Below are 27,242 nucleotides of genomic sequence, written 5' to 3'. Positions count from 1 at the left end.
TGGCTTGGCACCCATATCAGTCTTATCACAAAGACACTGGATGCTATTGATAGCGAGGTTAGACACTCCTCGATCAACCCTGAACACATTGCTAATGAGTTCAAAGCTTATATCGCCGCTGTGCTATCTGAGTGAAATGTTACTCCTCTGAAGGAGGCCGTCCTCCGGAGCAGTAGATCTCCTGCTACCTTAATGGCAGCAATCTCGGCTTGGAAGACACTGCAATGATCAGAAGTTGATAGAAAACTTTTGACAGTAAACCCCTCTCCCATCCTTCCGATCAAGCTTTGACCAATTCGTAAAGAAGCTCACTGCCGCTCTTCTCCAACACCTTTTTCCTACCCACAACTCCCCCATCGGTATATCGACAGACAGGGTACGGTTTGTCGACTCCACGATCCAAGTGGTCTGGTATGAAGTCAAAGTGTGTGACGATATCCGGGTGTTCAGATACGTGTTCCAAAAACCTTCCGACGATGTCTATGGGAACTATTTGCAAGATCCCGTTAAATGCCATGGTTGGAGTGGACTCTAGTGCATGCCGCTGAGCGCCGCCTGTTGAAAGGTCTCGAGTTTCTTTGCAAGTGTGGATTTCTCTAGAGCCGTCCACTATGTCTGACTATGGTTTTGTTTAATTGTTTGAGTGAGCCAGTCCGATTCAAACTTGATCAGTTGGTAAATTCTATAGAGTTTAGCTTTACGCTTTGAGAGATCAAATCTCTTACGACGAAGTTTTTCGGAGCAATATTTCTGTTTGACGTAAAATAAATATAAAACAATTGTGGAGTGATTAATGAAGAAATTAAATTAATTAAAAAATGGCAATAAAAAGTTATACATGAATTTTAAATTTTCTTTATATAAAATAAATTCCTCTACTCTAAAAACCTTAAAAGACTAAATTAAATCTCTTGAAATGCAAAATCTTTAGCAGAAGAAAATTCCAATCAAATCAAATGAAAGTCAATTTCAGTTAAAACTATACAGATAAACGAATCAGAGCGCTGTTTACAGCAGAAATCACCAATAGCAATAACATCAATCGCAGCTATGGCAGCCAGCGGGCTATAATAACATTTGGCGTTGAGCTATAAATCTATTTGTTTGATTCACGCCAGCGATTCATCAGCAAAATACAATTCGCAGCAATCACCCACACACACACACACACAAGCAGGCATATAAACGTTCGAACATAAATTTATGTGCACACGCGCACACCTGCAGACACACTCATAGTACATACACGTCCGTTTCTTAAGTCTTCAACCTTCATCATGACCATGGCAATGTCAATCCCAGCGTTGCTAACTGTATAATTTTTCCCTCCTTTTGCACCGCCAGCACACCTACAGCTAATGTCTTCATTCGCAGCCCCCACACCGCCACCACAATAACCACCGCACAGCGGTTGACGTTGCATTTGCAGCACCTTGTGGCACATTGCAGTAGATTTATGGCGCATTGAGGCAATGAACGTCTGCGGCGATTACTTGCGATGGGCCCGCAAGGCTTCTCAGCCCCACATGTCTTGTCGGTTGTTTGTACCAACAACATGTTTCAAGTGAATTATTGCATTTGTAAACGCTTATCTGTATGTTTGTACACATGTATGTATTAAATACAGTTGTGTGAAAATTGTGGGTTTCGTTGTGGTGTAAGCGGTGATTTAAAGACTCTTATCGCCTTGCTTGACATTGAAGTTGGCCGACATCATTTTCATGAAGTTCGCATTCCATATTTACAGCTAATGACTCCAAGGTCATATATTTTAATTCAAAATATATGTATGATATATCTTGAAACTCGAAAATAATAGCTGATCTAGTGCCTAGTAGTATTGCACCAAAAAAATTGGTTTTCTCACATTTCTAGTACTTCATGGTGATTTTTTTGCAATTTATGATCAATTAAATACAAATTGGACAATTACTTAATTTCTTCATTAATGCGAAAATTGAGAAAAACTGCTTGATATTTAGCCTAAGCTTATTTCAAAATATCAGGTTTTCGAGGTCTGTCCTATTTTAAAGCAGATAGATCTAAGTTTTTTATAAAATTGTATTTCCATCGTTTCTCTGTCAACACTCACTCATTTTCGGTCCTTAACAAGTCACTTCTTCAGCACTAAAAGCTTAAACGTATACACAATTTCTATTCAAGAAAAAGTGTCTTATATTAAGAAGACATAAAATCTATTACTTAGTATTATGCTCAATGTGGTCAATTATATATTGTCTGGTTAAAAATCAGCATAATTTCCGGTTACGTAGACTCAACTGTCGTGAGAACGGGTTTTCGTCATTTTATCATCAAGGACGGTTCGGTGGATGAACGAATCTCATAAAATCTCACGTTTTCGATGACTCACGACTTTCAAAGAATGCTTTGTGTCACGCATATACTGTTTTTTTTTAAGTAGGGGGAAGCATTAAAAGTCGAAGTGCGAAACTTCAATCCGCTTAACCTAACCAACTACCAACTCCAGACTCTGCCTTAGAACCTCCGGATTAAGTTTTACTTCGTGGGAGTGATAAGAAATTTAAGTCTCCTCCTCTATGGCATAGACTGACGGAAGCCTACTCTACTCTATTTGTCTCAGTTTTGTCATGATTGAGGCTGCCGCTCCGCTGACAGCTGACCGCTGCTGCTGCTCTCCTTAGCCGAGACACTTTGCTGAGTTGAAGGCATTCTTCACAACCAGGATGATTAGCGCGAAATATTTTTTTTGTTCCGCCTTTCCATCCCTTGCCACTCTTCACAGTGTCAACAGTATTGTATAGTTCGTCAATGGTGGACCACTTTTTCATAAAACCGTATTGTCTGTCTGATACCAGTAATCCGCCAGCTTTCTAACTCCAAGCGGTTTCTTACTATGCTTTCGTATACTTTGCCAATTATGCACAGAGCCCGATATGATGAAGGTTCCTCTGGGGGCTTTTTTGGTTTAGGAAATAGAACCAATCGCTGGACTTTTCATGGGTCGGGAAATATCGCCTCTTTCAAACATGCATTGTACATTTTTGCGAAAAAATTTTGGTTTCAAACTCATGGCTTCCTTTAAGACTGTATTTGGTGTGCCAACAAATCTCGATTTAATGTCACTCATATACTTGTACTTGTGTTCGTAATGAAGTAGATTCCTCAAAACATTTATGCAAAAATGATTTTCAACGATTCCGTGCCGTGACATTATAAAAAACGCAAACCTTCAGCACTTATTAAATTTTTTTTTATTTTAAAAATCATCAGACAAAGGTTAGCTTTTTAAAAATATAGCTGCGATATAGACTTGATATAAACATAAAGAAGGTTGTAAAAATCTACACAAATTTGCTTCCTCTATTTGGCGTGCGATCGCAGTTTAAATGGCGCAGTCCGGGTCAATTTTGATCAGAGGGTAATAAGAATGGTATTTATAAGTAAGTCATCCTTATCTGTCCACTGTCTACTGAATTCAAAAATTGACATCAATGAGAGACATACCTTCCCTTTTCTATTTCCAATGCAAAAAATGCCCTCAGTCTTCTTTCTCTGTCGTATGGAAGACAAACAATCAATGGAAAGTTTATATCCATCATAGCCGCAATTTTTATTCATTGTGCTATTTCGTTCATGCACCTATTGAGCTTGATAAAATTCGAACAAGGAAACTCGAATAACTTAAATGTGTCTATTCAGTAATTTATTGCTTGAAAGCGCGGTTGCTATAGGTTTTCTCTGTATAGATTTTATTTAGATAGTTGAGTTAGATATTCGGTATATTCGCTCGTAGATAGTTTGTCTTTGAAGGAATTTTAAGGTTCCCCTGAAAACGAAGCCAATTATAAAGCTGAAATAATATATAATATAACTCTAAAGAATTAGTCTTTCAGCTTTGACGAGAGAAGGACATTTTCTATACAAATTCAAGTCAGTTCATGAATTTTCAAGAGTGGGTTTAAAATAGTGTAGGCAAAGCGTTAAAAAAATTATACTTAGTGTCGGAACTTCAACTAAAAAATATTGTTCACAAACAAAAGTGGCAATCAAAGTGGTACGTGAGAATTTGTATTAAAAATAACGGTACTGTCTGGAAGCACGTGCTGCTCAATTGGCGTATGTCTCCCATTTATGCAGCTTCTTTAGCTACTTTTTGCCATTTAAATTCTTTTATTTGTCTTCGCTGTTGACTGACAGTTGGCCTCGTGCACTTGAGCAAGAACCAACAAGAAGAAAAGCATGTAGCACATTTCGAAATATCATATACCCCACAAATTCGCTAGCTGACTCAACCAGCAGCTCGAAGATGCCTACGCTAGTAGCCTACACACAAAGGCTGTACGCCTGGACGCTTATGCGCCGCCATGGATTGCTCTTTCGCTTGCAAGTGTTGCTGTGGGAGCGTTTAACTAACCGAATAACAGGCAAAAATGGTAGAGGAGTGACATAAAGGAAGCGTGGGAATGTCTCAGATGAGAGAACAGAAATGTTAAATGAGAGCGCGCAGTGTGACATTCAGTGAGCGCATTGGAATGCAAGGTAAAGAGGAGAATAAACAACAAAGCGCGGAAGTGAGTAAAGGAAATTCACAAAACAAAAATACAAAAAGGAGGTGGAAGTAAAAATTATAAACTGGCGCGTATAGTTGGCTGTCATTTTGACAGTTCACAGAGAGAGAGAGAGAGAGTTACGCAGTTATTCTCCGACCTCTTATGCCTTGGTAAGCATGTGTCACGACTAATACTCGGCTATGCCTCCTTAAACTACTTTTCCGAACACTGCCAGCACTGCTGCGACGTCGCCTTCGCACGAGTGAGCAACAAAATAACAGCAACCGCCGCAGCAGCGGAAGCGCCACAAGCCACGGTCTGGCTGCCATATGGAGTAGAATGGCGAATAAAGGAAGTAAAGTAGTTGAAGTTGAATTGTTGCAAAGCAGCAAAAGGAAATATGAGTATAATTCGGCGCTCTTCGTCTTTTGTGTAGTTGTTGTGCTGGTCGTCGACCAGTGTTTTGTTGCTTGAATGGCCTAACTATGCCGCGTGCATGCTCATTCGCTCAGCTCAGCTCTTCAGTTAGTTTGGTTTGACGGTTCGCTGGCTGGCTGGTTGGTTGCTTGGCTTATTGGCTCACAGACTGGTTACGCGAAGCGAAGTGAAGTTGATGCGATTTATTTGTTGTTTGTTGCCAAACGAATGCGGTGAACTACCAGCGTTGAGTGCTGTGCTGTGCCGAACGCTATGCGGAGCTGAGTTGAACTCTGTGTGCCGCAAATGTAGCCGTGAAATCTGGTGAATGTCGTGTGTCTTCAACAGTCACTGATGGCACTACTAACCGATTTAAAAGTTCACCGCTCAAGTGTCTGTGCGTGCGTGTGTATGTGTGCTGGTCGCTGCTGGCGCCGTCAAGATTTGAAATTCTATGACCGATTGTGGCAGCAAAGCGTTTTGTGAAAAGTGGAGTTATAGCAAAAAAATAGCAAACTTCAGTGAGTCGGAAATGCCTATGCGGGCTGGTGATTTAAAGAAAGAATATTAAATAAATATTATCAGCAAATAGTAAAAAAAATATGCTTTAAATCTAAATCACAAAATAATAGTAAAAGCACAAATCACTTCTGCGCCTAAAAGTATGCAAATTTGGCATTCGTGATGCAACATAAAAAGTGAAAGTTGTGTGGTGTGGCAAAAGAAATATATATTTATATGATAAATGCAGCAATTCAGTAAATGACAAGAAAAAAATCGAATAAAATGGCTCGAGTGCAACAACATGTGACAACGCCTAAAAACATGCAACGAAAAAGAGGAGTTACAAAAATCTGACCTTGCGTCAGTTGCTATGCAATCCAGCAAATAAAAATGCATGTGCGTGTGTGAAAATATAAATTTTCAAAAAAACAACAAAACAAAAATATAGTAAATAAAAATAAAAATATTTTTTTCAAAAAACATTAATGCTAAATGACAGTAAATGTTTTCAATTGCTTAGTGCTTAGTATTGGCTTAGTTTATAGCGTGTTGGCGCGGCACCTAGACATTTTCGAAATTCCGACACTGTTGCTTGATTGCTAAGGAAAATATCTATAATATATACAGTTAATTAAACTGTACAGAAATTAAAAAAAAATTACAAATAATAAATTATAAATAATAGTGCGCACTTAGCTTTTAATAAATTGCGCAACTGCTGTGATAACAAGTGGCTTATATGAATACAAATATTAAATGTCAAAGCAATTTTGGTTAAGTTCAACGAAAAAAATATTTTCTGAAAGCAAAACCAGCTTCATAATAAAAATTAATTATGCACAACTGTTACAGAAATTTTATTCACCACGACAACAAAATAAGCTTAATGCGTAAACGCCCACAAATATCCTATAAAAAAATAAAAATTTAAATAAAAATATATATTGTAATAACTGTGTGCTAAAAATAATAGTAGCACCAAGAAAAAATATCAGTGAAATAAGCACGCTGAACGTTAACTGCCAGTAAACATTCCATTATACCAAAAAAAAAAATACTTTAAACAAGAAAGCTGCATTACAACTAAAATAACAAAGTATTTACAAAGAAACTAAGATTTATGTGATGCTAGTGTATGCTTAGCATATAAAACGCATTTTTGGGAAACTCACCACACCGTGGTGAAAAAGTTTTTTTACGCGCAATAGCACAAAATGAACTTGCTTTATGTTTTAAACATAAAGTTTTACACTTAGACTTCGTTCATTAGTCCAACGCTCATTAAATTATGCTGAAAAAGTTTTATTATGCTTCAATTAGTGTAATAGTAAATATGGAATAAAAATTATCAACTCCGTGACATGAAAAATAAGCTTTGACAAATTTTACATAGTGGTAAAATCATAATTTAGAGATCTCGCTGCAAAAATGGTTGTTTTTTAGAAACTTCGTTTACATTATTTATACTATGTCTAGGTGCACAAATTTAAATAAATTGCACTCGAGAGTAAAGCACATAGAGCATTTTAAAATTTCTCCATAAACGTGAAAATAAATGTCTACTTTATAACAAGTTTGCAAACACCAGTACTCCAATAAAAAATGCACAAAGTGTAACACTGAAAATTTTTAAAACTCACCACGCTGTTTTGAGATATGCATATATACAAAAAGTCAGCTAATAATATACATAAGTCAAGTTACTTTTCCCGAAAATTATACAAAAAGTTAGTGAAAAACAAATAAGTGTACTAATTACCACCTTGTGGTGAATTTAAAACGAATTTGGGAATTCTGATATCAAACTTGAAAATGCACAAAGAAACAAGCGACGCAATAAACACATTTCAATTTAACCCCTAAATATAAGAAGCAACTTCGAAACGGTTTCAAAACCAATTTTGAAAGCAATCAGCAACAAGACATTACTAAAAAGATAACCACTTATACTAACCGAAACTTACTACTGAAGAATTATTGAAAAAAAAAAATCAGCACCAAAGCTTGAAAATAGGTGATAATAAGCAGAAATATCAAAGCGCAACTTTTAACACACAGCACTACAAAAGCAACAAACAATTAAAAACTCACCACACCCGTATTCTAAGATAAACTTAACGACAATATCATGGGATCACATGGTGCCGGTACATGCGATTGCTGCGGTGGAGGTGGCGGTGGTAGCTCATCCACCGCCAGCAACAATGGCAACAGCGATGCGCCGCAGCGCCAACAACAACAACAACAAGGAGAGCATAGCAATAACAACAGTCCACAACGACAACGGCCACAGGCCCAACAACAACAACAAGAACATCCACAATTTCCGCCGCACATGTTCGGCGCCGCTGCCGCGCTGCACTTGCGACGCGAGCGCGAGCCGCCACAACTGCCGCCATTGCCCATTGTACCAATTATGCCGCCGCGCCCACCACCTGCCCGGCAGCAATCGCAACACCACTTGGGCGTGCCGGCTGTGGCGATAATTGCGCCGCGCGGCAGTCGACACCAGCAAACGCAAGACGCGCAAAACAACAACAACAACAACATGGTTGTTAGCGGCGGGGGCGGCGGCGCCGCGCAAACGCAACACGCCAGCATCGCGCACTACATCAATCAGGTGAATATGCATATGAATCTCAGCAACAACAACAACACAAATACGGGCGGCACTGGCGTTGTTGTTGTTGGCGGCACCACCGGTGCCACAACTACGAACACGCTGAATGTGAGCGTCACCAACGCCAGCGCACAGCACAACTACAACAACAACAATCACATATATGTGAACCCGCACTCGTACGATGCGCAAACGGCGAGCGGCGCGGCACCGCGCACACAACAAAACAACAACAACGCCGCGAACACAACCACCAACAGCACCCATAATAACAATTTGAATAGGAGCAGCAGTAACAACAATACGCACTCGAATACGAACACCAGCAACACGAGCATCTCGCAACACACCACCGCTACCGGTTCGACCGCAGTCGCGCTGCCACCACAAGCATCAACAGCGAACGCGCACACGAATCACACTCAACCACCGCCGCCGCAGATCACCACCACCGGCGTCGGACCGCCGAACTTTGATTGGCACTTCACGAACGGCAGCAGCAGCGCCGGCGCCTTTGGCGGTTTCGAGCTGACGCGCCAATTCACCTCCTCCACACTGAGCACACTCAATACATATCTATTTCCGTGCGGCGCCGACTCCGCCGGCACCATTGGCGGCGTTACGCTCAACAGCGGCAGTGGCTCGTGCGATTTGGACAGCAACTTCAGTCAAATGGTCGCCGGCAGCGAAGGCGGCGCCAGCTCCACCTTCAGCTCGGGTCTGGGCTTCATCAATAAGCGGCGCATACGCCGTCTCTTCGGTGTCGGCACACCGGATCATCGCTGCACTGGCGCGCATGCCGCGGCTGTGCGGCGACGCAGCTCGCCGCTGGTGCATTTTCAAACGGCCGCTTTGGCTAAGAAGAAGCAACAACAAATGGAACGCGAAGCAACTGTTGCCTCGGCAAATGCGGCGCTGTTCGAACAGAAGAAGAAGAAAAAGAAGGAGAAGAAAAAACCGCCCGGACCACCGCCGCAAGTGCGCGCGCAGGCATCGCGTCAAATGGAGGATCCGATGATGAATCGGCCGCGTCGCCAGAACACGCCGAGCACCAAGAAGGACAAAGAGAAAGAGCAGCTGGAATTTCAGTTGAAAATAATGCAACAGCTGCAGCAACAACAATTACAGAAGCAACAGCAACAAGATGTCGAACTGGACATGGAGTATATCTATGAGAAGTACCCACACAAAATCAAATTTTTAAATAAATTTATTAAAATAAAAAAAATTGCGTTACTTTTTACAAAGCACTTTTTGCAACGCGCCTACACATTTTGAGTGCAAGCACGTTGCGCTGCCGCAAAAAATACATATTTATTCGAAATAAAGGCAAATTTTATCCAGCAGCTTTGTTTCATTTGATTTCTATGGTTTTCTGCATTTCAGTGCAACGCCGATTTACAGTACGCTTCAACGCTTTTATACAGCGCTTGTGTTATTTGTTTACCACACACCCACAGATACACGCACACATATGCATTGCTTATGTTGTTGTTGGTTTTAATTTACAAATATAACATTATTTTGTGGCATTTATTTGATTTCTGGGTAGCGCTGATTTTAGTTTTTGTACCACACCGTTTGGTTTGTTTGTTAAAACTACAGTAATCGCTGCCTAATTGTATCAACAGTTCAAGCGAAAAATCTTTAGTATGGTATTTTTGTATAATTAAGCCAAATTTTGTTGTTCAGTGCACTTTTTAAATGAACAAATATTATTTATTGGCTTTCATCAGATCGATAAGCCAAACATTTGTCTTTTTTGGTTGCTTTTTAAGTGAGGAATTTGCTGTATATTTTATCTAATTGCTTTTTCTTTAACAAGTTTAAACTTTCTAATGGTAGATTATTGATTTTATAAGAAGCTTTATGACCACTTGTTAACATTTTTAATAAGATCTACATATTTTTAAACATATGCAAATATCTGTTGGATATTAATGGTGTAAAGTATATCATAGATTTTGGGTTTTACTAAGTAATTCCACAAATGACTTGTCACACATGACGCACGTTAAATCATGTCCAAAGAGACCGGTTTACGATATTCTTTTTGAAAAAAAAATCAACTTTATCGGAACGCATTGAACTCGTTTTATACCCAAAATATCCACCAAAATCATTCCAACGGACTCGCGAGATATGTCTTAACACTTGCCTGACGATTTCCAGGCATCATATTCTTCAGGGAATTTAACTACAGTTTTTGGATGTTCTTTTGTCACAATGTATATGAAAGAAGAATACTGAATAATAGGCGACACCTTCTCCCCTTTAGAAATTGCTGTGTAAGAAAACTCTACAGTAAATATTCCTGCTTACTAATCTTATACATAGCTCAGGTTGTCCGAGTTCTTATGCATATATCACACATCTATAACAAAACAAAACTATTATACTCTATAATAACATCTTGCAAGAGTATAAATAAGCCTTCAAACTTGAAATTTGAAAAAAATAAAGTCGGCACATGGCCCTGCGGTCAAAGTAGATTTCAAAGTTACTTTCAAATTTTGATTCATATTTATGTCAAGTTTTCTGACTAAAAGTGTGCCTAATGACTGACGCTGGCATTGATAATTTTCTAAAACTCATATTTACTGTATAACTTAGTCCATCATGCAATCTTGTGTTAGTAAAAAAAATAAATAAAATCTTCGATTCTTAAATATGGCCGATAGATGATGTTTTCTCCGCTGTATGGCTCTAATTTTAACATGTCTAAACGAATTTCATATAAAAATGTTGAACAATTTTCAGGAAAATATTTAGACAAAACCCCTTTCTTTTAATTGAAGCTGTAATAATACTTTATATAATTTTAACTTATTGTCTGATCTGGATATTGAATATTGAATATTATTATCTTTAAATCGCTAAAAAATAATAGAGTTCCATATCAAAAAATGTACGATTGACTAGAATCCCCTGGAGTTGACATACGAGGGCTGCTATATATATTTCTGGCCTAATAATGAAAATAGGAATATTTATCAACGAAAATGGTTTTATTGTTTTTCAAAATATTCTCCAACCAATTTTCGAAGCACTTTTTCCACTCCGATTGAGACACCTCCAAAACATGGTTTTTGAATGCTTCAACAGCATCTTCTGGCGACGAAAATCGTTGACCACGCATTATTTTCTTGATGTGTGGGAATAAAAAGAAGTCATTGGGTGTCAAGTCAGGGCTCTACGGCGGATGACCCATCAATTCGACGTTTTGGCCGGTCAAAAAGGCGTTGGTTTGAGCCAATGTGTGAGAGCTCGCATTGTCATGGTGCACAGTGCCTAAAGAATACAGGTTTAATTAGAACTTATACGAGGTTATTCAATTTATTTATTTATAAATATAAATTTATTATGTTGGATTTTCCCTATGTAATATTTTAAAATAATGAAGCAACAACTTGACTGAGAAGGGGTCAAATATATCTTACAATTTCACCAGATCGCCAATTATTAGTGTAAGTTATTTAAAGAAGTAATTAATCACCATCGAAAGTCAAAGAAAAATTGAGTCAAACCAAATTTTTAGTGAGCACAGAAATTAAAGTTATTATGGCTTGAAGTCTTAATGCTTCGAAATGCCTAAGAGCTGATGAAATGTTTGTTACTTTTATGAAATAGATATGGACTTCAATAATGACATGACACAACGACGACAAATTTTACAATATACCGTCAAAGGCTTAATAGCACACTTATACACACTATACTATTATATATATTATTAACCTGAACAAGGTACACAGTTTGACTTGAAGCTCATAATATCCAGAAAGAAATGTCGGAGACCTTATACCATATACCTGTGAAAAGTCTTGTAGTTTCGGTTCAGCAAAATGTAATGTCTTTTCGTGTTCCTGTGGAGATTAGAAGAATTAATTCATGGGGGAGTTAACTAAAACATAGAAAAAAACTGTATGTCTACGTAGATATTGACTACGGAATTGCCTAAGATTATCAGAGGCCAGGTCCGCAGATTTCGCAATAGCAAAGACCTCAGCTTGAAATATACTGCATCCGTATAAATCTTTAGATTGTTGAGCGCAGCTAACATACTTTTACGCTAGCCAGCGTTGTATAGCAGGATCAATACCTACTGAATGGATACTATTCCGCTGAGATGTTGTTGAATGTCCCGGAAATGCTCAGAAATGCTCCAAGATCGTATTCCTTATATCCAAGAGCCCTTTCGATTTTAAATACCAGTGTATGGCGTGCTGTTTTCACTGATCTGCTCTACAGGCCGAAATTCTTTTGAGTAGGTTGGATTGTTTCTATCTTCCTTCGGTACGAAAATTATCCTAGCAACTCTTACCTTAAATGAAACAACGCAACGCAACTGTACATACGTATGTTATATATATATATATATACCGACTTCCGCTACCAAATGATTTTGGAAGTATTTTCAACATCAAGCAAAGATTGTTCATTGCATAACCTGCACTCGACAATAAATTATGGAAATCAAATTGACACAACCGCAGTGAAACTCACCTCCGCACTTACATTCCCCCGAAAAACATAAAATCGAACCGCCCAGCGCATTTCGCAATTACAACAAACACCGACGAAGCGCATAAAAACCAAGCGGCAGTTGCACAAATAGACAATCAAAGGTAGTAAAACCAATAAATAACGAGGTGAAACAAAAGCAAATGCTGAAATCAGAAACACGTTTGCATGTGTCGGTGTCGGTGCAGGTTTGTGCAAATAGAAATTATATATGCGATTGCTAAGCAAAGCTCAGTCGCAGTGGCAATGGCAAACGATTGCTGAAGGTTTTTACTAATCAATTATCGACGTGCAACAACAGCAACAGCGGCTGTGAACGGTGCGGCAGCAGTGTGTCACTGTGGGGAAAGAGTGCGCAAAATTTTGCGGAAGGTGTTAGGCAGTACAGTCGTGGTGGAAATGTTAGTAGTGGATGGTTTTTGATGTAAAGTATTTTTTTTATATTTTTTCTTATGATGTCCTTTGCAAATAAATCAATATAAGCGTTAACTTCATTTGCAAAAGATTACTTACAAGAATTTGATATTGATCAGTCAGTTGGTATGGCAGCTATAAGCTATAACACTCCGATCTAAGTAATTTCTACAAAGATTGCAACTTTGCTTTAGGTAATAGGCCATGCCAAATTTCATAAAGACTTTATTCTGATCGTTCATTTTGTATGACAGCTATGTGCTATAGTAGTCCGATCTAAATAATTTTCTTAGATATTGTAGCCTTACCATTGGCAATAATCCAATCCAATTTTGTGAAGTTATCTTGTCAAATAAAAAAGTTTCCCCTACAAATACTTGATTTTGATCTATCAGTTTGTAAGGAAACTGTATCCTATAGTGATCCGTTTGCAGCGATTCCAACAAGTGAGCCGCTGCTTGGTGAGTGAGGGATGTGTGCCGAACTTGATTTCGATATCTCAAAAACTGTGGCAGCAGTTCGGAGTTTATTCCCCTGTAGTTGGTTAGATGACATGGCGTATGCGTGACTTATGTATGCATGTGGAGTTTCGGTTGGGGCGTATGAGTAACCTCAAATGTTTACTAATTGTTGAGCGAGTATATATTCCTCGTTATAATATTAAAAAATGGAAAAATACGAGGTTATATGAGAATATTTCATTGACTTCCATATAGATTGCTTCTTGGTTTTAGAGACACCATGGCGTATAAGTAATATCAAATAATTTAAAATTTTCTTCTGAATTTTCTACTATACTTCTGTTATCTTTCTCATTAAATTATTTAACTATTTTTCAACAATTCTGATAAAAAAATATATGCTGTTTTAACCTGTAATTAATTAAATTTTGGAAAATACTACCATTATTCTAAGGAGAACTAAATATATAGAAAAATTGTGTGTGAAAAAAATTTTTAGTATCAGGAATTTTCGAATAATATGTAAATTAATACAATTTCCTGTCAAAAGATGGTGAACAGAGTGTGTGCAATGGTTATTCTCTTAAAATATTGCCTCTAACAAAGAGAATCAAAAGGCAGAAATGCAGTAGTTCGAAATAATCAGACTTTTCGATTAGCAAATATCTCGATAAGAGATATATTTAAGACCAAATCATGTAAAAAAGTGATTCAAAAAATAATTTCAATATTTTTGTTTTCAATTGTCGCTAGAAAAATTGGAAGAATTAAATTTTAAAGTCACACTTGGATTTAAAATAATAGCAGAAAAATCTTGTGATGTCTTATTTCAACATTATTTTTGTTGTTGTTATCTTATTAATTCCTTTTTCATGCTTTATACTCCTATTCGGATTGGCTTATTGTTGTAATTCTGTAATCAGACCACATAGCACATGCATTGCCCCCCGAAGTATGCTAAAACTTTGCAAATATTTTTAGCAAATCTCAGCAAACAAAAAGTAGTTTTCACTAATAATACAAAAAATAGCTAAAAATTTATTATGTAATTAAAAAAGAAAATTTCACACGCATTAACGTATAATATACAACGCTTGAAGGTAAAACCGCGCACACACACACAAATACATGTGAAGCATGTTAAATATTTATATAAATATCTAATTGCTTGACACACTGCAAGGCTGGCAGCTAAGTGCTTTCCTTTGCCTCATGTACCACAACAAACAGAGCCATCACTTAGGCCGTCGTCTGCTGGCTATCGATTTAATAAACGTTTAGGCATTGAAACATTGAGGGATTGGCGTGCAAAAAGGTCACATATCGCCGCCGTTTGCCGTTGAAGCCAAGTTAAATGCTACTGTCGCTGTCGCTGACATTACTGTTGTCTCTACGCGCCAAAGTACAATGCCAATGGGTAAATGCGAGAAGAAGAATAAATAATATGAATAAATAGCGGAAAAGCAGCGAGCATGTTGTGTGGCCAGTGCTTGTCGCAGAAATGATGTATTTGCATGTAGGTGTATGTATGTTTATATACTAGCGAAATATTGCGACAATTAAAGCAGAAAGGCAGAAGAAAGTATGCCCTGAAAAAAATATAAAACATCAGCTAAGTGTATAACTGCATTAATGTGTATGTGTGTGTTTCTGCCAAAAATATTTACTTCGGAAACGCTACATGAGAATCAAAAGTAGTGTGTATTGCTTTTGGCAAGCAAATCTAGTCTCCTGTGGTTAGGCCGCCAGCGTGTGTTTTACTACGCTCCTTACTTTTGTTGTAGTTAATTTCCTTTTCGGCAGTTTTTCGCGTTTCTTTTGTGATATGCGCCAGCATTACCACAACAGTCAATGTACTCTGGCGTCTCCGCCATTTTTTACAATTTTTTTTCTGGATTTTTTTTTTTTCGTTGAGCAATTTTTCCACTTACATGACTTGTAAGCGTGCCCCACGATTTGTCACGATATTCGCATATCCGCAGTGATATTTATTTTTATTTCTGCTGTGATTTGTTTTTCTTGCGCTGGCAATAGCTTGGCATATAATCACAAACTCACAGCCATGTTGGTATGCCTCAGTATGCTAAGCTTAATGTGTATATATATGTGTGTGTGTTTGTGTGGGTGTAGACTATACTTTCGTTTCTGATTTCCACTGAAAGTGCTCAGCTTTTCATTGTCTGCATAAATATAGAAATGTACACATGTAAATGAAAGTAATTTTCTCAGCAGCGCACGCCGCCAAGTCGGAGCCAAATGGCGTAAATTGTGCGCATATTCATCCCAACAATTGTCGCGATGTCAAAACATCAAATCTGAGTCCCTGCTGTTGCTTGTAAATTGTTTGCGGAATTCTTCCAGCTACTTTTGCAGTTTACGTTTTGCACTGCTTCCAATTGCTGTTAGAGATATCTAATTTTAGCCAAGCTTAATGTGGGAGTTATGGTTGTAGGGAATATCTAGAAAAAATCAGTTATTTTCTACGGTGAATTTCCGCAATGGGCTTTAAATATTATCTCTTTGCTGTTTTCTTCTCGTGTGCCAAATATTTTTTCATTTAGGTTATATAATTCTACAGGTCACCTTATTTTGCACAAAAACATGGTTGCCACATTTTGTAAAAATATAAAATTATATAAATTCTTTTTATGTTTGATCGATATGCTGTTGATAACCCAAATATTTTCAGTTCATTTGCTTCCAAATATTAAGGCTTGGGGGGCGTATGAGTAACATCTCCATTTTTTCTTAATATTTTGTATATTTGTCGCTGAAAATATTCAAAAAGCGTCGCAAAGGATTCAGACAATCCAAAACTATCGTCTTAACCTTTACAAAAATGTGAATACATCTCACAACTGCTGTAGATGACAGGGCTTATGAGTAACATCATGTGTTCGACTATCTATTTTCGCTTTGAGCTTACTATTTTCATTGAAAATATTAAAAATTTAATATAAAAAATTGCCACAGAAAGAATATAAGGATTGAATAAGTCTTTTTACTAGTGACCTTACAAGTACCAACTGCTAGAGGCTGCATGGCGTATACGTAATTTAAATACGCATTAATTGTGTCAGGGCGTATGATTAACCATGATGTTTATTTAGTCAAAAACTTACATTACGTGGCTCACAGGTTCACTTATTTCATATTTATCAAGATTTTTTCTGAAAATTGTGATTTTAATATTTTTTTTTAGGCTGAGAAAGTCATGTGTACATATGTCTGTCATTGTAAAAAAAGTATATATGATGTTGCAAAAAACTTTTCAATATTCTTCCGAACGAAAATATAGTTCCTCCAGCCTAGAAAAATATAAGTACATATATATGAAAATTTGTATCAGAAAATGCACCAAATTCAATAATGTAGATGGAATTACTGGTGAGTTAACTACCTTTTCATTTTTTTTTTTTTAATAATTTCCTTAAGAAAACTGCGCGGAAGCTTTGAAGAAGTTGTTCAATTTGGCCTACCTTATCAATTTTTTTTCCTTAATTGCCATTTTCTTAAAAGACTTAATAAATTTGTTCAATTTAGCACTTTAATTAAATTAATCTTAAATCATTGGGTTGAGTATTCTTCCAAAGAATCGAAAAAGAAGCAATTTTCACCTGTAGTTAAAAAATCCAACTCATATATGTGGCACGCAGATGTGCAAATATATTTTCCCTGGTAGATTAACATCACACAATATAATTCTCATCAGAATAAATTCGAGTTCAGCACACAATACACAAAATACACTTCCTATGCAATCTTCAGCCTGCAAATTGAAACTTCAAATAGACATATTTATATTAAGTTTAATTTATTCCGCCCTGCCAAAGAAGCCCCTGTGAGTTTTTGTGCCACAAAAGAAAAGAAACTGTATGCTAATTTGATTTGCTCTTCCTTTGGTAATCAAAATTAAATTGCAATGCTGTGCCTGCCAAAACTTAGACTAAAATCAAGAGAAATTGAAAATTCGTGTAATTGTAATGGAACGGATTAAGCATTCAGTAACTATGCTTATCGTTGAAAGTCATACAATTTTAGTTTTGGTTGTGACACTAACTTAGGAGTAATAGACAGTGCAACTTTGGTAAATTCGCCTGGTAAAGGGAATCAAAAAGTTTTGTTCATAACTGCAACTGCATCGGAATTTTTTTGCAAATATATTTTATATTTTTTCATGTGTAAAGTAGTTAGTAATTGAAAAGTCAAATTTGAATTTTTTTCTCAATAACTTTATCATTGTCTTCATAATTAGCATTATTGTTTTCATTAGCATTACCATTTACATTATAATTATCATTGTAATTACGGTAATAGTTATCACTATCAGTATCATTATCGTTTTAATTACGATTAACATTACCATTACCGTTATTAGTTCTATTACCATTACTTCATTCATTGCATCATTATCATTATAGTTATGATCATATTGTAATTTAAGCATCAATAACATTAAATAAGCATTACCATTACTCTTGTTAGTGCCACATATATTATTATAAATACGATTACCATAAATGTTATCGCTTTTAGTATAATTATCGTTATAATTACTATTACCTTTATCAATGTGAGCATTATTACCATTACTTCATTTATTGTAGCATTAACATTATCGTTATGCTCACATTGTAATCATCGTTACGATTTCCACTATTTTAGCATTACCATTATCACTACAGTTACCATTAATACAATTCTTGCGTCATTGTCGCTATTATATAATATTAATTAAAGTAATAATTGCCATTAGAATAATCATTACCATTACAATTACCATTACCATTACTGAAACCATTCAATCATTATCAATATTACAATCAATTATAATTACTAGAATACTTACCATTACCATTATCATCAAATGTAATTATAGGTATTACAATCATTACATTGTTACTATCATTATAATTACCACTAATATGACCATTATTGGTCAACTTTAGATTTTAATTATAATTATGGGTATGATTACCATTAAATTATTTGTATTATAATATTGTAATTATAGTTATAATTGCCATCACAATAGCATTACAATATAATCATTATCATTACAATTACCATTGCCATTACTGCAATCCTTGAAACATTGTCTTTATTACAATCCATAACAATTATGTACTATAATCATAACATTAGCATTACCATTATAATAATTACTATCATTATAATGACCATTAATATGGCCATTACTGGAAACTTTGTATCATTATGATTAACGTTTTCGTCTTAATTCTAATTATCGTTATGATTGCTATTGCATTTATATTACCATTACATTATAATTACCATTACATTATGATTACCATTACATTTTGATTATCAATACATTTCGATTATACTCAATATTAGCATTACTTTAGCTCCTACTGCAACATTTAGATTCGCTGTAATTATTCCAAGTATAATTACGGCAATAATTGTGTTACCTTTTCAAGAAAGTTCTTTAAGTTTGACAGAACAGAAATGCATCACACTTTCAATACTAGCAATGACTAATAGTTCTCTTGAAAATCTGAAGGATATGAGAAACTCTATAAAAGAGCAAAAAAATTAGGAAGTTCTCTAACTAAATAATCTTATTAAATAGAAATAAAAAATCTACGAAAGAGGCTCACCCTAATACGCTGTTTCATGAAAACAAATAAATCCCGTTAAAGAAGTGAAAGTAAGTTACGAAATAAAACAGAAACTCACCCGCGAGCAAAAAAGTAGTAAAAGCCAGAAACCTTCAAAAAACCAACAAAAAACGGAGCAGCAGAGAGGGGAACAGCAATTAGAGCAATAACGCCGGTTCGTACTAGCGACACAGCTCACACATACTCACCTGCCGACATATGCACAATCGTACAAAGAGTACATACTGATGGGAGTTCGTGTGATTTGCGCGACATTGACATATATTCCAGCGCCGCCAAAGCCAAACATAATAAAGGCAGTGCAACTAATGGCGGGTGACAGGAAAAACAACAGCAACGCAGGAGAAAAGCCAGTCACGACAATGCGACCGGAATAGTAATCAAACACACGCAATGGATATAAAATAATTTTGTGATTTTTTTGCACACGGCAACTGCAATTTTTTTCCCCCCATTTTGAGTTGGTGACAAAATTTCGCTTCCTACAGGTTTTTAGCCAAATATTTTAGTCAACAAAATATAATTCAACTCTGCAAACAATAATCATGCTATGCGACAACTCATACACCTACAACAAATATAAAAAAATAAAAATAAAACAGAACTCACCACACTTTTGCACAAAACTGTGCCGGAATGCGGGTGTGCTCCTGCGCGGCGTCCATTATTCCGAAACACACAACACATTTCGTACTAAAATATTCACGTGTCCTCGGCGCAGAATAATTGCGAATGCATAATGGCTTGCCTACAACATTGTATTTCAATCAAATTACTCTACTTTCATAACAATTAAGTGTGATTGTTGCTGTACGAAAGGCCTTCAGTCATTATCCTGGCAGCGTTGAGCAGCTTGAGCTTCTACTTTTTAATGGAGTAAGTGTGTGGCCTGCGCAAAACTTCATTTTGCTTCTTAATGACCTTGAGCTTTTACTTACTAGTATTTGCTTTGGTTTGCAGTGGCGCGTGTATGTGTATGTGTGTGTGTCAGCAATCTTATATAACTCGAAATAATGTATGGCTATAAAATTATGAACTACTATTTTAGTCATAATCCAAATTGGAGTCGTAAAATTGGCAAGCAAGAAGCTTTGCGAAATGCACAATTTGATCTTTGAACTTAGAGGTTAACTTGGCATAAAAGTATAAATTATTTTGCTCCACTAGAGGTCGCAGTGAGGTGCCAAGCAGCTAACATTATTTTGAAAGCGGGGAAGTCAAAACATCTTCATTCGATGAAAGTTTCTTTCTAGCGAGCATTTTTTTGAGGTTTGAGGTCAGCTCAGCTCAAGCTCGCCGCTGGGAGGCGGATCTAGAGAATACGGGTTAAGCGAAAGCAATTCGAAGCCCAAGTTAAGAATTCTTGCCATCGTTTTCACTGACTTGTGGCATTATCTTGGTGAAACGGCACTTTCGTTATCATCAAATGCTGCCGTTTTTCGGCAATTTCGACCTTAAAATGGTCCAATAATGCTATGAAATATTCGTTGTTGATGGTTCTTTTTTCTTCGAGGTAGTCAATAAAAATTATTCTTTGCCCAGCCGACTGTTGCATTTATTGCACGCTTTAGAGCGGGTTCATCATCTGAAGTCCACTCGGATGACTGTCTATTGAAATTTGGAGGGAAAAACCGGGCCATGTTTCCTCCTATGTCCCATATGGAGGCCAAAAGTCAGGTGTATTGCGCTTGAAAACCCCCAAGCACTGCTCTGAATCATCAACTCGTCTTTGTTTTTGGTCAAAAGTGATCTCGCACTGCCGCTGCCACACTTTGCACTGAGTTTCTTCATTACCAAATATTCGTGAATGATATGATGTGTACGTTCAGTTGATACTTTTAGAGCGCCTGCTATTCCGAATAACTTCACTTCATGGTCACCTAACATTAATATGTGGATTGTTTTGATGTTTTCATCGGTAACAACATCTGTTGGGCATGCACTGCATTTACGACCTTCGTGGCTCATTTCACCACTAAACTGGCATCTTAATCCCTGATGTCAAAGCATATTATATCTTGTGGTAGTGTTCGGAAACTTAGTTGGTGACCATCAACACCCTCCAATCTTATGTATTCCGCTGATTCGCTTCCAGCTGACCCCTGCCTTTTGGCTGCAATTCCATCTCGATCCGATTTGCGAATGTCCTATCCGTGGATGTGAATTGTGGACGCGACATATGGTACGTTCGGCGTTCCTCCATTTTTAACATAGGTCAAACCAACTTTTTCTCTTCCTCTTTCATCCGGTTGAACTTACAGTTAAGCTTTTCGTAGCTTATCGGTTGCTTTCAAACTTTCCTGACTGGGGTTTTCCTTCGGCCTTATCTTTATTCCCGAAATTGCACCTTTGCATCCGCGCAGAGCTTAGGCAAGCTTCCTCGTCCGTAGTGTTAACGCTTCCAATGCTTTAGAGATCTTAGTCACCATGGACTTAGTGAGACAATGCTGTGAACTGCTCTCTTCACAACTGTGTTGCGGCCGCTAAGCAACAAAACAAGTAAACTTACTGTGCCCATCGGTGGCAGCAGCTACTTCTTCCACCGACTTTTGGTCTGGTATCCCAGTGCGATTTCCTTCGTCATCGAACTGCTTGCTGAACTTGTTTTTCAGGAACCTCTACCTCCTGCGTGGCAGTATGTTCAAAGCCAGCTACCTCATTAGTAATAGCAGTAGTAGATATATACGTCCTCCCCAGTGTTGTATGCCTACCAGGAAGAGGAGTATGGGTACGTGGCTCTGCCTTAGCTAGACGCCGCCTGGTAATAAAAAAAAAATAATAAACATAAAAAACCGTTACGTGGAGACCTACGCGATACAACAAAGGGCTCTTTCTTGGAGAGCCTTTCTTAGAAGTGCCTATCAATGAAAGTTCTTGATCCACCCTAATTTATGTACATCTACGTCTTTGCATAATTTTATGGGTGAAAAATATTACAGCACGTGCTAATTTGAGTTATTCCCCGTAGCTATTGCAATTTCATACGCCTCATTCCAAGAGCTGGAAAGATTTGCTTATGCCACGCGATAAAAGCATTTTGCACAAAAAAAAAATTAATAAACATGAAATGGGTTTCAATAAAAAATTCATACATAGTAGCAAAATAAAAGTAACACACAAAAAAACAAAAACAACAAAAAAGTTACATTCAACATTGCATGACATTAAAACTCCTCTTAAGCATTACGTTACCACCACTCAAACCACACAATTTACACCCCCTTCCCATTGCGACAACGGCACATTTTGCTCATTTGCAATTAAGCTCACATACCCACACTCGCATATATTACACCTCACTGCCCACAAACAAAAGCGAAAATAATAATAATTTGCATACAACTCTCACCAACTCACAGTCGGCGGTGGTCACCAATGGTCAGTGTCGCTAACCCAGCGCACCAGCGTGGCCACAATGTTTGATATTTCATTTAAATTTAGCCTTGTCGGCGGCCGCTCATTCCCAGGCAGCAATGGCAACAACATGCCCATGACACAGTAAGTCAAGCATGCACTCGCTCTCAACTCAAGCTACTTTCCACCTCATCTCCTTTTTTGGATTCCCATTTACATTTCGATGAACATTACATTCGTTTTTTTTTGTTTTTTTTTCGAATTTTGAATTTTTTAATATTTTGCACTTTTCCGCATTTGTTTGGGTCTAAAAACCTGACCCACTCGGGTCACTTGTTTGCATTTGCCGCTGTTGCATAAATTATTTATTAAAAACCATGTGCATTAACTGGCGCTATGCACGCATGCGTATGCAAACAAGCTAATCACGTGTTGCAAGGAATGCAAAAGAACAAAAAAAAAATACAAAAAAATTAAAAAGCAGTCACATATAACGGGTGATATGTTTGAGGTTAGGATTTTCATGCATTAGTATTTGACAGATCACGTGGGATTTCAGACATGGTGTCAAAGAGAAAGATGCTCAGTATGCTTTGACATTTCATCATGAATAGACTTACTAACGAGCAACGCTTGCAAATCATTGAATTTTATTACCAAAATCAGTGTTCGGTTCGAAATGTGTTTCGCGCGCGTGTTTTGTTCAGCGATGAGGCTCATTTCTGGTTGAATGGCTACGTAAATAAGCAAAATTGCCACATTTGGGGTGAAGAGCAACCAGAAGCCGTTCAAGAACTGCCCATGCATCCCGAAAAATGCACTGTTTGGTGTGGTTTGTACGCTGGTGGAATCATTGGACCGTATTTTTTCAAAGATGCTGTTGGACGCAACGTTACGGTGAATGGCGATCGCTATCGTTCGATGCTAACAAACTTTTTGTTGCCAAAAATGGAAGAACTGAACTTGGTTGACATGTGGTTTCAACAAGATGGCGCTACATGCCACACAGCTCGCGATTCTATGGCCATTTTGAGGGAAAACTTCGGACAACAATTAATCTCAAGAAATGGACCCGTAAGTTGGCCACCAAGATCATGCGATTTAACGCCTTTAGACTATTTTTTGTGGGGCTACGTCAAGTCTAAAGTCTACAGAAATAAGCCAGCAACTATTCCAGCTTTGGAAGACAACATTTCCGAAGAAATTCGGGCTATTCCGGCCGAAATGCTCGAAAAAGTTGCCCAAAATTGGACTTTCCGAATGGACCACCTAAGACGCAGCCGCGGTCAACATTTAAATGAAATTATCTTCAAAAAGTAAATGTCATGAACCAATCTAACGTTTCAAATAAAGAACCGATGAGATTTTGCAAATTTTATGCGTTTTTTTTTTTTAAAAAGTTATCAAGCTCTTAAAAAATCACCCTATACTTTGTATTGTTGGCATTTTATTTAAGTATGTCTGGTGCTCGTAGCTTTCATGCAAAATTTTATAACATTTTTATCGATTGCTGTTAATTATATCGTTGATCAAAAGGCTTTTGTTGTTGCTTTCAAGGTTACCTACCACCTGTTTGTTGCTTCTAGTTTTCATGTTGTGATAACTGTGTGCGATATTGTTACATTTAATGACAGAAACGTTGTTAATTATATAAGCTTCGATGGCATAAATAGATTTATGAATGTCCGGAAAAATTTACACGATTTCGGGTGGAAGTGTTTTCTGATGCTTCGCTGATATAAGCTGATATATTGTATACAAATCATAGAAGCATGTTGCTTGATTGAATGCTTAGCCTATTGGCTTTGACATATATCCTTTTTTTGATATTTGAACAAAGTCAATGGACGTTGGTTCGAAATGAAAGCAAATCTCAACACAGGTCTCGTCATGTTACTTATAAAAATTATATGGTTATACAGTTATGGACAATAAAATAGAATCATCCGTGGTACTAATTTTCCATTCTCAAAAAAATTATGAATTTGATTAAAATTCAACTAAGTTATATTTTTATTATGTACTTCATATCAAGTGCTATTGGTAGCAGTAAAAATATTGGAACAAAAGAATTCATAAATATTACAAAAACAAAGGTAAACAATATATTTCAAAAATTCGATGGACAAAAAAATAGAATCAAAAACTTTTTCAATAAAAGAAAAATATTTTTTTAAGGGAACTAATAAAAAAATTGGTAGTACATTGTAGTGTATTCTTAATCGTGTAATCCCGATGCACATCTTCTAAGCATAGACCTAATTAGGCTACCGAAAGTGTTCTGTGGAACAGAATACCAGACCTTTGTACCTTCTCTCAGAATTCTGCTTTATTTTTCGGTTTAAGGGGTGCAATATTTTCCTTAACAATTTTCCGTAAGTTTTTGATGAGATTCAGATCTGCTGATTACTCTGGCCAAGCCATAACGCTAGCACCATGATCTGAAAACCACTTTTTGGCAAGACCCGAAATATGTTTCGGGTCGCTCTCTTGTTGGAATTGCCAAAATGCAAAGCCAATTCCAGCCAGCATTTGAGAATATGAGATTATCTAAAACCTTAACGTATATATGGCGGTCTATGTTTTTTTGTTTCCAAAATATAGGTCCCGGAACACAATATGAGAAACAATACTAAACCAATATATTGCCCCCACAGCGTTTGAAAGACCTAGTCGTGTAGCGGACGCACATTTCTTTGTTTTTTGGACGTCGGACTCATGCATAACTATCATTTCCTATCATATTAATTTTGCATTGAGACTATAAAATGTCGAACCATTTTTTCTTAATTTTCAGCTCCGCACTAATTAATGTGTCGTTTTGCAAACTGAGTACGATTGTATCTATGCCATTTTCTCAGCATTGGCACCTTTCGGGACCATGTGCCAAAGCAATTTTTCTCCACAAGTCGTCTTCTTACTGTTCTCGAAGAAATTTTTGCAAATAATTCTTATTGAATGGCTGCAGAGGCCTTTAACGGTACGCGCATCGGCAAACATGCAATATTTCGAACGACTTGCGCAGTCATTTTTTGTGATCGGGCTCTTTTTTCAGACATTTTAAGGCATCAAACACAAATATTTGAGACATATTTCATATATTTGCAATTTGCCGTTACGCATGACCCATCCCTTGCAAATTTTGGACGCACAATCTTTCCCCCTCTAAACAATGTTTTGCTTGACCCATTTTTTTAAATAAATTCATAATTGTAATTGTATTAATTTCAGATCTCATTCCACAGATCTAATTAAGTTAATATAACTACTTTTTACGCTTTTTAAATTCAACATTTTTCATTTATGAAACTATTTCGCTATTGATTCTATTATTTTGTCACTAAGCACGAGGCATGCTATTTACACTTTTTAAATTACAGTTAACTGTAAAACTCGACAATGCTATCTTTTCCTCTTTTTTAAAAGTACATATTATTGCCTTTGTTATTATGCCGAAAAGTTACTACATAGATGAAAAATTTCGAAAAAATTATGATATTGTTTCAAAGCAACACCTTTGATTCTATTTTATTGTCCATAACTGTATGTACTTGAGATTTTTTGGGGGCCTTTATATGGCATCTTTCATTGAAATATGTTATAACGATGTTTGACTTTTACATTTCCATATTAGGGAACCAAAGAAATCGCTTTATTTATGGCTTATGTTTTTCAATTTATTTTCCCTTAGAACTTATACACGTTTGTATGCTTTTGAATTAAATGGCGAATCACTTTTGCCACTCTAATTGGGCTATCTCGTAAAAAAAGGCTTTTTGAGCTCATCAACCGCCTCTTCAGGTGTCAAGTAATGCTGACCTCTTAGTTTATTTTCTACATAAGAGGAATAAAAATAAGTTAATCCGTTCTTAGTCAGGGCAATACTGAGGATGTCTCATCAAATCGATGTTTTAAGTGTTCAAAAATGCAGTTTCTTCAGTCGATCTGTGAGAGTTTTCATTATTGTGCTGAAGAGTAAGATTCGTCTTTGGCGGTTGGTTTTACTAATTTCTTAAAGGACAAGTGCCGAACAAGTAGTTTCGTATCTCCCAGAAGTTACTGTAGTTTTTACAAAAAAGCAGGCAATCAGTTTTTTATTTGAATTCAGCTCATCTAGAAATACCCATACAGTTGACTGATGTTTACTATCGGACTCATATGCGTAAATCCACAATTCTTTGCCTGTCACCATGGCATAGACATGTTGCGAAGCACTGCTATCGTATCAACATTTCTCTCGACCAATCAATACGAACCTTTTTTTGAGTAATTGACAAATTATGTGGGATCCAATGTGATCAAATTTGTTTTTTTTTTTGGAGTGGTTTATGATCTCGATCGATAAACAGCCAAAAATTAAATTAACTTCATCGATGCGCTATTGCTAAGTTAATTCACATTCACATAATTTGGTGTAAGTTTTCACATACTTTCATCAACAACTTACTGATCGGTAGCTTGTTTACTATCCATTCAGATAGCTGTCTAGCGATATTGGCCTTGAGTTAGGTGACTTGCGTTCAAGTCTGGTGAAGAGATGTCTAAATCCTTATCTCTACCATCGATTTTTTTTGGGATTGGACTGGGTGCCTGACCACAACGGTATTGCAGCAAACTATGAAGCTGATGAGCTTGCTAGAACAGGCACCTCAATCTCAATAACTTCCGATCGTGATTCTTGCGTTTGGATTGAATGTCTTACCAAATACCAAGTCCATCAGCTGTTTCGAAGAAGTTGCGATAGAATCAGTTCAACACTTTCCCCCCATTG

General features: G+C 36.9%; 1 protein-coding gene across 14 annotated transcripts in view; it reads left to right on the top strand.

Moving 5' to 3' along the window:
- Positions 1–27,242, top strand: part of LOC105227479 (potassium voltage-gated channel protein Shaker) — a 541,010-nt gene that overhangs the window by 203,695 nt on the left and 310,073 nt on the right. For 3 of the 14 annotated variants that reach the window (XM_019990734.3, XM_049454906.1, XM_049454903.1), the window contains exon 1: positions 3,966–9,251. The exons of 8 other annotated variants lie outside the window; for them this stretch is intronic. In XM_019990734.3, the coding sequence (XP_019846293.2) occupies positions 7,582–9,251 (1,670 nt within the window). In that variant the 5' untranslated portion in view covers positions 3,966–7,581. Of the gene's footprint in view, positions 1–3,962; positions 9,252–27,242 lie in introns of those variants that run through there. 3 more of the 14 variants (XM_049454907.1, XM_049454905.1, XM_049454904.1) reach the window with 3 other exon arrangements.

This window comes from Bactrocera dorsalis, chromosome 4 (assembly GCF_023373825.1).
Source record: "Bactrocera dorsalis isolate Fly_Bdor chromosome 4, ASM2337382v1, whole genome shotgun sequence".
Taxonomy (NCBI): Eukaryota; Metazoa; Arthropoda; class Insecta; order Diptera; family Tephritidae; genus Bactrocera; species Bactrocera dorsalis.
Note: the sequence above shows the minus strand (reverse complement) of the source record. Positions and strands in the feature narration are given on the sequence as shown.